The sequence below is a fragment of the Pholis gunnellus genome (assembly GCF_910591455.1).
Source record: "Pholis gunnellus genome assembly, chromosome: 9".
Lineage (NCBI taxonomy): Eukaryota > Metazoa > Chordata > Actinopteri > Perciformes > Pholidae > Pholis > Pholis gunnellus.
This window is the reverse complement of record NC_136535.1, coordinates 3723447-3735749: the sequence shown is the minus strand read 5'-3', so window position 1 is coordinate 3735749 and position 12303 is coordinate 3723447. Positions and strand designations below refer to the sequence as shown.

Below are 12303 nucleotides of genomic sequence, written 5' to 3'. Positions count from 1 at the left end.
GAATATAATGAATGCTACACACGTTATATATTGACTTTAACGAAGAAATTCTGGGTAACAATATCATCGAAGCCATTTTACACACTGCAAACACAATTATACACAAACTAATATAATCAACGAGAAGATGTACCACAATATCACGTATTTGTCGCCATGACTCTGCGAACTATGCACTCCGTACAAAGCTACTACGTAGAGGACCTCGGGCCTCTCTTCCATAGAGACAGCATAGGGGTGAAATCTGATTGGATAACAGCTCTCCTTAAAACAAGCTGAGTTGAAGCAGCGTTGCAGGCTGGAAGCAGAACAGAGGAAGACAGGAGCTGTGCAATGAGAAAAATGATTAATACACGTAGTGTATTTGTGAAAAAATATTAAATTATAAAATAGCTATAACTATGTGATTCTGTTCAGGCCAGCAGAGAAGGCTTAGCTGGCCCTGACGGCCCACCACTGATGCAACCAAATAATCTAAGCTATAAGGTCCATCTGGATATGTGCAGAGATGGGCAAAAATACATCAAAATGTATTTTGATACAAAATACCCCCAAATAAATGTATTACAACGAAATACAAAATACTGGTGCCAGAAAATGTAACGAAATGCATGCATTTTGTATTTAAAATATAGGAAATGCTTTTTTCTGGATTTTCTGTTTTCTCACAATTTGGTATAGCAGAGCATTCAGGTTTATATAATGTACACAAAGCTCTGGTGAACCCCACAAAAAGGAAGAACAGTCACAGAATGTCAGTGTAACTAAGCAAAGCTATTAAAAGACAACTTGATTATGTATATATATATTTTTATTAATAGAACTTAACAGCCCGTAAACTTTGGCTTTGTATCAACAAGAAAATATTCATCACATACGACATACAAGCTCCTAATCTCCCTCTCCTTATAGCTAGCTACTCGACTGATAAGTTAACTTGCTAAACACTGGCTATGCACTAGCCTAGACAGCATGCTAGCATCATTAGCATGTTAGCATTGATCGCTAGCTTGATATTATAACCATCACCATGTATATACAATAGGCTATGTAGCCAGACCCAGACATAAATTATACATCAAGCTAGTTGACATCTGTCACACTCAGATACAATATTTAACTTGACAGACAATCCGTTGAACTTGAAGATCTGCAGACTGAACTCGTGAACTGTTTTTTGATTCGTGGAGAGTATTTTAAATACAAAATTACTCCACTCTAAAGTATTTTGTTACAAATTACGTTAGATTTTTAATCGGCCCTATCAAATACAAATTACAAAATACTCAAAAGTAATTGAAATACATATTTCAAATACAAGTAATAGAAATACTGCCCATCTCTGGCTGCTGGATATTTTGAACCAATTTGATATTTTGTAAGTTAGCCTTCTAAAATACAATCTGAATGTATCCAATGGATCTGTCGGGTGAGGATGTGGCTGAATGGGGGGGCACTTTGTCTGCCCCACTCCGATCCCCAGAAAAAGTGAGTAAACCAAAATATCATTAAAAAGTTTTATTCAAAACAGATCTAAAAGTAAGTACAATCAGAAAGAAGGTAAGATGCAAGATCAACTCTTCTGAACCCTATACCCGAGTATTTCAATGGACGTGGCCGTCGGACAGGGAGCCGTTGCCCTTCGAGCCCTTGGCGCCGTCGGACAGCGAGCCGTTGCCCTTCGAGCCCTTGGCGCCGTCGGACAACGAGCCGTTGCCCTTCGAGCCCTTGGCGCCGTTGCCCTTCGAGCCGTTGCCCTTCGAGCCCTTGGCGCCGTCGGACAGCGAGCCGTTGCCCTTCGAGCCCTTGGCGCCGTCGGACAGCGAGCCGTTGCCCTTCGAGCCCTTGGCGCCGTTGCCCTTCGAGCCGTTGCCCTTCGAGCCCTTGGCGCCGTCGCGTTGCCCTCCGAGCCCTTGGCGCCGTCGGACAGGGAGCCGTTGCCCTCGGAGCCCTTGGCGCCGTCGGACAGGGAGCCGTTGCCCTCCGAGTCCTTGGCGCCGTCGGACAGGGAGCCGTTGCCCTTGGAGCCCTTGGCGCCGTCGGACAGGGAGCCGTTGCCCTCGGAGCCCTTGGCGCCGTCGGCCAGGGAGCCGTTGCCCTCGGAGCCCTTGGCGCCGTCGGCCAGGGAGCCGTTGCCCTTGGAGCCGTCGGCCAGGGAGCCGTTGGCGCCGTCGCTTTCAACAACAACTTTCAGATGGACAGTTGACTCACTCCCTTGGTTTCCAGTGCCATTGCAATAAAGGCATTCTATTAATAAACTAAAATAAAAATTGAGTGATATTCAATTTCTTTAGACTTTTACAGTGCTGTGAGAATTCTGTGTTCATAGACTTAAAGCAAACACTTGCTCTCAATATTTGAGCTTTAAAGAGCTAAAATATATATACATTTTACTAAAACACAACAGTAAATATAAACTATTACATTGTCCGATGATAAATACACAACTGTATACCTGCAATCTTATGGTCAATGTTGCTTAGACATTTTGTTGGAATCCAAAGAAAGTATGACTGAAAAGTTTACTAGCCACATTATGACACCAGGAACCTGAGCTTTTCAACATAAAGCTGGAATGCTGAATCAATACAGTAGAAGTGGATACTCACAGTAAAAGTATTTTCAGTATTTTAAATACAAAATTACTCCACTCTAAAGTATTTCGTTACAAATTACGTTCGATTTTTAATCGGCCCTATCAATTACAAATTACAAAATACTAAGTAATTGAAATACGTATTTCAAATACAAGTAATAGAAATACTGCCCATCTCTGGATATGTGGATGTCTTTTATCTCCATCCATCCACGGACACCTGGTCGATGACCTTTGTCTCCTAAAGATGACGATGCCTTCACGGTCTTGGCCGTCAGCATCTGATACGGATACATAAGGCATCCTTGAGTGTCTGTAAGAGGTGTACCGGGACTCCAATGTAAACCCATTTGCGGCAATTTTAGACACATTTTAGAACAAAGGAGGTGATGTAGTTGGAAGTGTGACAAAGTCCACATAGTGAGGAGGATGGGGTGGATGGATGGGTCAAACAAACACGACGTTGACCCAGGAGACCACAGTTTGTGCCTGTGACTCTTTTATTTAATTACCATACATAACTTAACTAACGTAAACAAACAAACTTATTTTAAGGTTTCGGAAAAGATCATGAAATACTTAGTTTAATAATAGATTGTCAACTACTAAGTAAGGTTTAGGCAACAAAACTACTTTGGTTTAGAAAAAGATTGTTGTTTAGGTTACAATAACTACGAAAGCGGTGTTACTAAAGTTAAATATCAAAGACAAATAAATCAATGTTGACTTCTCATTTCACACTTAGCACGAACTGCTTCATCCTGGGTGAAAGATTGTTTTTTGTTTGACGTGGGCTTTTGCGGTCTGGTTCACATTTGATTTAATTTTGCGGGATCGCTGGATGCAAACAGCCTGCATAGTTTGATGCGTATGTCCTGGCCCAGCTTCTTCATGTGAAGAGTTGGGAATGAGAACGTGTTGGGTGTTCATAGACAGAATTTTGCTTCATTAGGAGGGAGAATATAAAGCTACCCAACCACAGGAAACAATCTGAAAGAAGAAGAAGAGGTCTGGATTGTGATTAATGTATCTCTAACTGATATGAACAAAACAGAGCACCAAATACTCTCCACAACCTTCTCCTGTTCTATTAATGATCTACAAATCAAGGCATGAAAGAATAAAATGTGTTTGTCTCTGTCTTCCTCTCATTCAGGATGATCCCAGCCAACCACAAGTACTTCCTGCTGAGTGACCTGGCGTCATCGCGGGACTATGAGCTGTGTGTTCTGGCCGTCTACGATGACGGCATCACCGCCCTGACTGGCACCAAGCTGGTGGGCTGCGTGTCCTTCTCCACGGAGACGGAGTACGGACGCTGTCACTCGATACGAGACCAGGTTAGTGTGTTACACCTCTGTCAGTCTGACAACGTAAGGAGCCTTATGGATGAACACTTTAGTTCACAGATCCCAGAGTTACTTTGTAATCTAGCTCTAATTAATCTGATATTGCCGACGGTGTTCAATTATGTCATTCCAAATTACTTATATGGAAAATAAACTTTCCAGTAATACATTCATATTTACTGAGGCTTCATTTGATCTAGTCTTTTTTCAGTCATTAACAATGTTGCATTTGTTTCCAGAGAATACTAACCAAATCCTCGATTTTTATTAGACAGCAAAGCATCTATACATGTTCGTACAAACTTCAATGAAAACACTTAAAGTATTTTGGAAATCAAGTTACAATTCTCCCTTTCAGTTCCCAAATGACATTAGTTATTCATTTTCCCTCCATTTGTGTAGTTAACCATAATTCAGCCGCAGTTATTAATGTGACAATTTCATTGTGATTTCATAGATGGCAAGTTAATTTTGCAGTTATCGTCAAATCTTTAAAAAAATAAATAAAATGCTTTTGGTTGCATCACACAATCTTCCTCATCAAAAGGAGTTTGAGCAATTTTCATTGAACCGTAGATGTTAAAATCAATTCTGAGCCCTTTGAAGGCGTCTTGTTCAGGCTGATGTAAAAGTGTGTTTCCTTGGTCAAGGATGAACTTCAAAAAGCAAGTAATTAGCCAACTTTAAAGCTTTTAATAAAAGTGTTTGTTTTGGATTGTATTCATTTTTGGATGTTATGATGTTGATAAATCATCTTAGTGAAAGGCGAGGTCAGATACAATGAAGCAAAGTGTGCTGATTATACATCATGGGATCTACACACTGCGCTAACTATCTTTCTGGATCTTCTCCTTCAGTTCCTGGGAGGTACCATGATCATCATCATCGGGGGGATCATTGTCGCCTCTGTCCTCGTCTTCATCTTCATCCTCCTGATGAAGTACAAACTCCACAGTAACCATTACAAGCAGAAAGCCGTCGCGCGCCACGCCAACGTCTGCTCCCAGACCAACGGAGGCGGGGGAGGGGGAGCCAACGTCCTGCCTCCGTCGTCCTCCTCTGCAGGGCAGGGTAACTGGAGGACAAATGGACGGGGAAAAGAAAATATGTGACTCGTCTTTGTCATCTGCTCCTAATAATCGACCTCCGTCTCGTTGTCTCCTAGGTGGAGGTGCTAATAAAAACTCCCAACCATCATCGTCAATGGAGGGGATGGGAGGAGCTTCTCTTCGAGGGACGACTGTAGTAGACTTAAATCCCACCCACGACGATGACGCCATCTCCCAATAACACACAAGAAACTGTCAATCAAACCCACAACTCACCAATCTCTGAGCCCAAACCAATACTCCACCTCCCGCCCCTTTCTTTTTTTTTAATTTGTTTTGTTGCTGGTGCCTGGAGCCAAACTCCACTTAACGCCGAGGAGCGACTCCTGTCATTGGTGAGTAGCTGCTGTTGGGCAAGTACAAGGTGATGGAGGCAGGGAGGAGCACTAGTGGTATGCAAAAGTAGGCGCATATCCAGCACCTGCAGGGTCAGGTGTAGGGATACGGACCGCTGGTGGGGCCCTCGGCGTGGTCACAGTCACATAACCTTTTGTTTTTGCTGCTGCTGCTGCCATAAGAAATGAATTCAGTTAAATATGGTACACAGCAGTACAGACAGCAAGATGGGGGAGGAGAGGCAGAGAGAGAGAGAAAGAGAGTTTCATTTGAAGTTTGTTTGAAATTGAAATCTGAAACGGACAGGCGCTGAGAGAGGAAGTGACAGAGAGGGCAGGCAGTGGGCTGCTTCAGTAAACCATGCGGAAAAAGTTCATTCAGCCTGCACGGCTGAGCACCAACTGAACACTCTTCCGTTAGAAAAATACGCTTTAATGAACAGTAACTCACCTGGATAAGGGACACACACACACACACAACTGGGTGTTGCTGGTAGGCAATGCTGCTTCCTCAGCTTGAATGAAATAGGCACTCACCATTAAATTACTCTGTGCATAGAGCCTAACACACACACACACACGCACATACACAGAATTATCTGGTAACATCACCTATTGCACTTGTGAGGAATGATTCATCACCATACGGACATCTAGGAACTATCGCCCCTAAATATTTCTCAGCCTTCTCAATAAACTCATCTCTATATAGTAAATAGTAGTCATTGAATCCAGAGTTATTCAAGAAGTACCTCATAGGTATTGGTTTATTAATAGAGCTTTGAATGCAGTGGAGCCACTGGTGCCAAAAGTATTAATCCACATTTTAAAAATGTTTTTCAATGATATCTGCAGCGTTCCTCAACATGTGAACACAGGAGGCACCTGTAATGTAACCATGTCATGGGTTTATGTTACAGACATAAATTGTACTTGTTTCAACTTAAGTTCTGAGACATTGTGTTTGATCTATCACTAGAATACTCATGAGACACCGTTTTTCCACCATTGCCGACGTGAATCAGATCTTTAGCAAATTCAAAACCCATTCCTCAAAAACTGAACCCAATTTGAAGGTGAATTAAAGTTAGGCATTCATCAGTAATTCATCTGATGCTGTCTTTCTGCTGCTGTGTGATTTCCCATCATCATCATCATCATCATCACCCCATCGACGCTCCAAGACGAGCAGGTATTGTATCTCATTCACTCCTAGGGCTAGGTGAATATTCAACACAATCATTTGAATTTGAATGGGATCATATTGTGATAATATCATCATACTGTGTGTGTGTAACAACATCAAAGCTATGGAAAAGAGGGACGGTAGGAAAATATTTATCTTTGAAAACAGGTGGAGAAAAAGGTTTTGTCAGGTGTTTGCTTTTGATATCATTTTTCAAGTGATCTACTATTCTAAATAGGACTATAAACTAGAATTGTTTCTTCCAGGTGAGTTATAATCTATCCATGCACTCCAAACACAAGGTGCATATATTGTGTGTCATCAAGCTATGTGAGTTAAAACTCACCTGGAAGAAAACAGGAATGCAGTCAGTCCTGTAGTGGTGCGCCTCTTGTGGCTGAAATTGTATTACAACAACAAACACTTGCCAAGGTTTTCATTGGTGTAAGAAAAATGGAAGTTAGAAAAATGTTCCTGTTCAATAACATCATGTTCAACTGCCCAAACTCTTGACACAGGAGAGAAAACTATTTAGATCAGATTTTTTTAATTTGGATTTTTTTTTCAGGGCTTCCATATCGGCCAACTTTAATTTAGATAATAACTAAATGAGTTGCTTGTTCTCAGACAGATTATGATTTAAACCTAGCACATTGCAGCAGTCTTGACTTCTCCTTATGTCTTCTGATATAATAACAACACTACACAACATGGTTTAACCTAACTGTTGAGGTAACTTTGGGAATGAAGCCTCTAAAGTAACTGACACTTTTAGTAAATTCACAGTTCCACCAAAACTCAAATGGAGAAGTTGTCTGTCGGAACAATACCGCAGTACAAATGTTTACAAGGTTATTACTCGGAACCAATGGACGAAGACATTATCTCCATTACTTCCTTTTGCCTCTTCATCCCAATACGAACAAGTGTTGTTTCCCTCTGTGTCTCCTTCCCTTGAGTCATTTGTTGGATTTTAATGAGTTGTTTTGTTTTGCTGTCTTCCTTCTCTTCTCCTCTCCTTTCATATCTCAGTTCAAGGTCATTTTGTTTGTCTTTTAGCCTCCGCCACGGCTTTGCTCTTTATCTTGTGATATTTCCGTCACCAATTTTGCTCTGAGATTGTGACGTGCATGTATAAATATATCGCCAGGTATCCATCAAAGCTCTGAAGGATTTTCTGCCCCTTTCACACAATTTATGAGCCGTTTCTTTTTCTCTATTCTTTGTCTCTGTGAAGTCTGTGTAGCTAAACAACTAACAGGCAGGACGAGTCATCTGTGCCTGTGGTTCACGGGTCCTGTGTGAGCTGGCACAGACGGGCTGTGCATCCATTCTTGATTCCATTGTTTCTCTGATTTTACAAGCTGCATGAGAGAAACCTGAGGGAAGAGGCTCTTTTTCTGTATCATGAGGCTCTGCGTCGGCCTGGTTCCTTTTCCGTGCGTCGTAATATCGACTACAGACAAGCTCCTCCTCCGCTGCGTCACCGTGTTTGTTGCCAGCTCAGCTTATTATAATCGAGATAATGTATACACATAACGGGTGTTTTTTTTTCTTGTTTCTTCAGAACAAACGTCATCTTTCAGACCTCTTCTCAGTCTCCTGCTTTAAACTGTCAGTCTGTCATCAACGTGATGAATAGAATTAGTGGTTAAAAGTAGCTGAGGTTTTTACATGACTGCTACAGCATGATTAAAGTATCAAGTAGTACCATATTGGCCCAAATATTATTTAAACAACCACAATTATTAAGTTAAATGGCAATCCATTTATGCATCTGTGTTTGTCAAAAGACCAAGGGGTCTCACTAATAACAGAGCGTAGGATTCACGCTAAACGTTTGCGGTTACATACAATGAGGCAATATACTTATGCTAAAAAGTATAACCTAACGTACGCCTGCCAGTGAGCAATTTCCTTTTATAAATCCCAACTCATATACCGCCGTGAATGTCTATGGACAGAAATGAGCCTGCTGATCAGTGGTTATTTCTACGGAGAAATAGTGGCAACAAGAGAACGACCAGGAAAAGGATTTGTTTCTGACAGAGGAATGGAGGTTGTTGTTGGTGAGCTGATCCCCAAACACTCGTTCAGTTTGTCTGAATGCAGCATTCTGTCCCCATGAATGAAATAAACAAAGTCGTGTTCACTGCAGCGATTTTACACACAAAAACTATATGAAACTTAAATCATACTTGGTGTTATTTGCACAGTATTAGAAGATTATTATTAATTTATCATTCGCTCCATTTAAAGAAAAACGTCTGCTCTTTTGAAATATCGTCAAATATAATCTGACTCTTGCTTTTTTTAGGATGCAATATCCAATAAGAATATGTCTTATAATGTATTCGTAATAACCAAATGCTGCAGACGGTTACCAGTGGTACGGCTGCAAGTGATTAATGAATCAGTCCTGGAGTGAGCGGACCAATCACAAGACTCACATGTGTATTTCTGATTCAAGTAGATCATGAAAAAACATTTTTCTGTCAAACTTAATGACTATCTAATATATTACAAGAACATTGGCACCGTCCGCCATGTTCCTGATAAGAATAAGAGACATTATCCGCAGCGCTGTCTTCTTCTTCTGTTGAGTTTTAAGGCGGTTGAAATCCATAAGTGTTGCATTATCGTATTGTGCTGGACTGTCCCTCGCTTCATCTATTCCTACATTACCATGGCATGTGTGAAAAGGTGCAAGAAGGAAATGTTCCTGAATGATGTGTGAATAGTAAAAAAACACTAGCACTGCCTCTGAGGTTATCCCAGTGATTTACTGGGAACATGTGTGACAGAGACTTTTATTTGCCTCTTTCCTCCTCTTCTCCTCACTTTCTTATTTGACTCTCCAGTCTTTGTCTCCTCCTTCTCTCTTTTATCCACCTGCCATGATTTTCTCATTTAATTCTAAGATTTAAGAGTTGACTCTTACTCCTATTTCTTTATCTTCAGCTCCTCCTTTGTTTTAGTTTTCCTCCAGTCATCTATCCATCATCCACTACTCCACTGTCACGTTATTCCTCCATAATATTACATGCTCTTTTTATCTACTCATCATATTGTCCCTCCTTTCCTTCCTGTAATAAAACACCTACCATCTAAAACACACAGTTTGTCATGGATGTATGGACACACACACGCACACACACACACACACACACACACACACACACACACACACAAGCAGAAGTACACTTTTTTCTGATGGAAGCAATCTCAGCAGCCCCCTCTGGCCCTTAGACCATTTGTTGTGGTTTTAATATCAACTACGCGCACACACACACACACACACACACACACACACACACAAACCTTGGCAATCTCAACGCGCCTGCTTTCTCTCCCACCCATATGAACTGATATAGTGTTTGTTGATCAGCCTGACTTACCGCTCCTCAAAATGCCATCAGTATCCTCTCCCAGTAGACACACACACACACACACACACACACACACACACACTGAAAGTAGGGATGGCATGTCAGTCCGCCTTAAAGTATAAGGGTATAGTTCACCCAAAAACAGAATCAATTGTACATTAAACTCACAAAGACTCAAGTGTTACTTCGTTTTTAATCTTTTGTTGTCTTCTTTATTTTTTTACAAAAAACTCATATCACTATTATTACACTATGTTTACATTTTTATTACATAGTTTGTTTTTGTTTTTCTTCTGATCTTTGACCAAACTCTGGCACCAGAATTTCCTTTGGGATAAATTAAAATCAATCCCATCTCATCTTGAAGTTTTCTAGTGAATGAATGCGTTATGGAGAGAGCTTTAGACTTTACCGGTCCGGAGCGATGTACGATCTTTGGTTTCATTCAAAGCGTCATTGCTTGTATTGTTTTAGTAATATATGACAACGTTATTGACATCATACTATGTTTGTTGATTAACGGATGGATCCACTAGTGTCTGACAGGCCGTGAGTGAATGTAGCAGTGCAGTGCTTTCAGTTTATTTGTTGGTGAATAAATGTGTCTGCTTGCCACGTATTGGTTTTATGGATACAATCGACGCAATAGTCTCTCGCTACAGCCAGTGTTTGGTTTGTCCATTCTGGGCTTCTGTAAAAACATGGCGATGAAGAAGACCTGCCCCCTATATAGATAAGAAGGGCTCATTCTATGCTAACGAAAGCGCAAGAATTCAAAATTTCAAGTTATCATACACTAATGAAAACATAGTTATAAAGAAATCTCTTTTAGGGCGGAACAGCTATTCTCATTATAGACACCTAGTTGTAAAATTCGGCCTCTGTTGCCGTCTCTTTGCCCTGATATGCTTACATTTTTTGGGCACTCCACCCTCTTTAATGCCTTTTGATAGAACCATACCATGTCTGGGACCATACAGAGCCCAGGGAGTCGAGTACTACGTACAATTGATATTGTTTTTGGGTGAAATATTCCTTCAAGTCCAAACTGAAACATTTCTTATTTTTAACACCTGTTGGGTTGATTATAAAGGGATACGTTCATGGTCCCCAGAGGATGAAGCCTCTGGCTTTCCATGTAGCGACACAAGCAGGTAAAACTTTTATCCAGTGAAACATTTCATCAATCTGCTTGATGGATCGGCTCAAAGTTTCAACATTTAAGTGGATTTTTTGTTTCAGAATTGTATCTAAATCATAAACACAAAGAGGTAGATTAATATCAGAGGCAGCAGCATTAAAACATGTAGTCTCTTTTTCCTTGTTGAGTACAGATATAAGTGTAAACAGCAGTTCTCTGCTTTACTTACTGTACTGAGATTTCATAAATTTAGGATACCCAAGAATGGCTAAGTATTAGTGTGTGCAAGGCCAGCAGCCTTATTATACGGAGCACGATGGGTACAGGCTGTCAGTAATGAACTGGAGCACTGTGGTAAACAGAGTATGCAGGTATTAAGACGAGGCATGTTCATGTAAAAAACACTTGAAATATAATATATAATGTCTTCAAGCCGGATTTTCCAACACATTTTGGCGATGCAAAGGTTCCACAGGGCGCACAGAAACATGAACACAGGCCACACAGAGTACATAAATATACACCTTAATTCAACACCGCCTGGCTCCCTCAAACACAATCCCACCATCCCACCCCAAGTACCACAGAGAAAGGTAGAGAGAGGGAGGCGAGACAAAGGCAGACACCGGCTGATAGCATCACGAAGTGACCCGAGAAGCCACGAGGCAGCGGGGCCTCATTCAGTGTTTCTTTATTATCCGAAGCCTGGCACAGTGACTAAACTGAGCGACTGCCACAGAGCTCCCACTGAGGGCGGCAGGTGGCGGCCCCACGCAGAGCCACAGTGACACCTGGTGGTCACACCATGCAGTGGCTTTTATTTCTACCCTCGAGTATCCAGGGAAAGTAAAGGACGCAGTCATTCACATTCATGCATTCACACATTCACACTGGGAGCTGCTCAGTGCACACCTGCAGTCTGCTACCGGAAGATGTTGGGAAACATTTCTGAGGGAAACCAACATGTTTGTCTGTGAAACCAGCATTCATCAGGTTTTCTGAAGGTTTATAAGTGTGTGTTCCCAATATTTGTTATGCTATATTTAACGTTTCAACACTCTTCATCACAGCATGATAAAATAGCATAACACCAAAGATACATTTAGGAACTCAAGAAGGCCCTGCCTGCAACAGCCTTGACAACAATCATTCACCAGGTCCAGAACCTCCCTTTCCATTAAATAAAAAAGCCTCCGAG

General features: G+C 41.3%; 1 protein-coding gene across 1 annotated transcript in view; it reads left to right on the top strand.

The window, feature by feature from the left end:
* LOC306700618 (leucine-rich repeat and fibronectin type III domain-containing protein 1-like protein) overlaps window positions 1-12303 on the top strand; it is a 127239-nt gene that overhangs the window by 107446 nt on the left and 7490 nt on the right. Inside the window, exons 8-10 of the mRNA XM_079165688.1 lie at window positions 3753-3936; window positions 4803-5016; window positions 5111-5389. Of these exons, the coding sequence (XP_079021814.1) occupies window positions 3753-3936; window positions 4803-5016; window positions 5111-5235 (523 nt within the window). The 3' untranslated portion in view covers window positions 5236-5389. The remainder of the gene's footprint in view (window positions 1-3752; window positions 3937-4802; window positions 5017-5110; window positions 5390-12303) is intronic.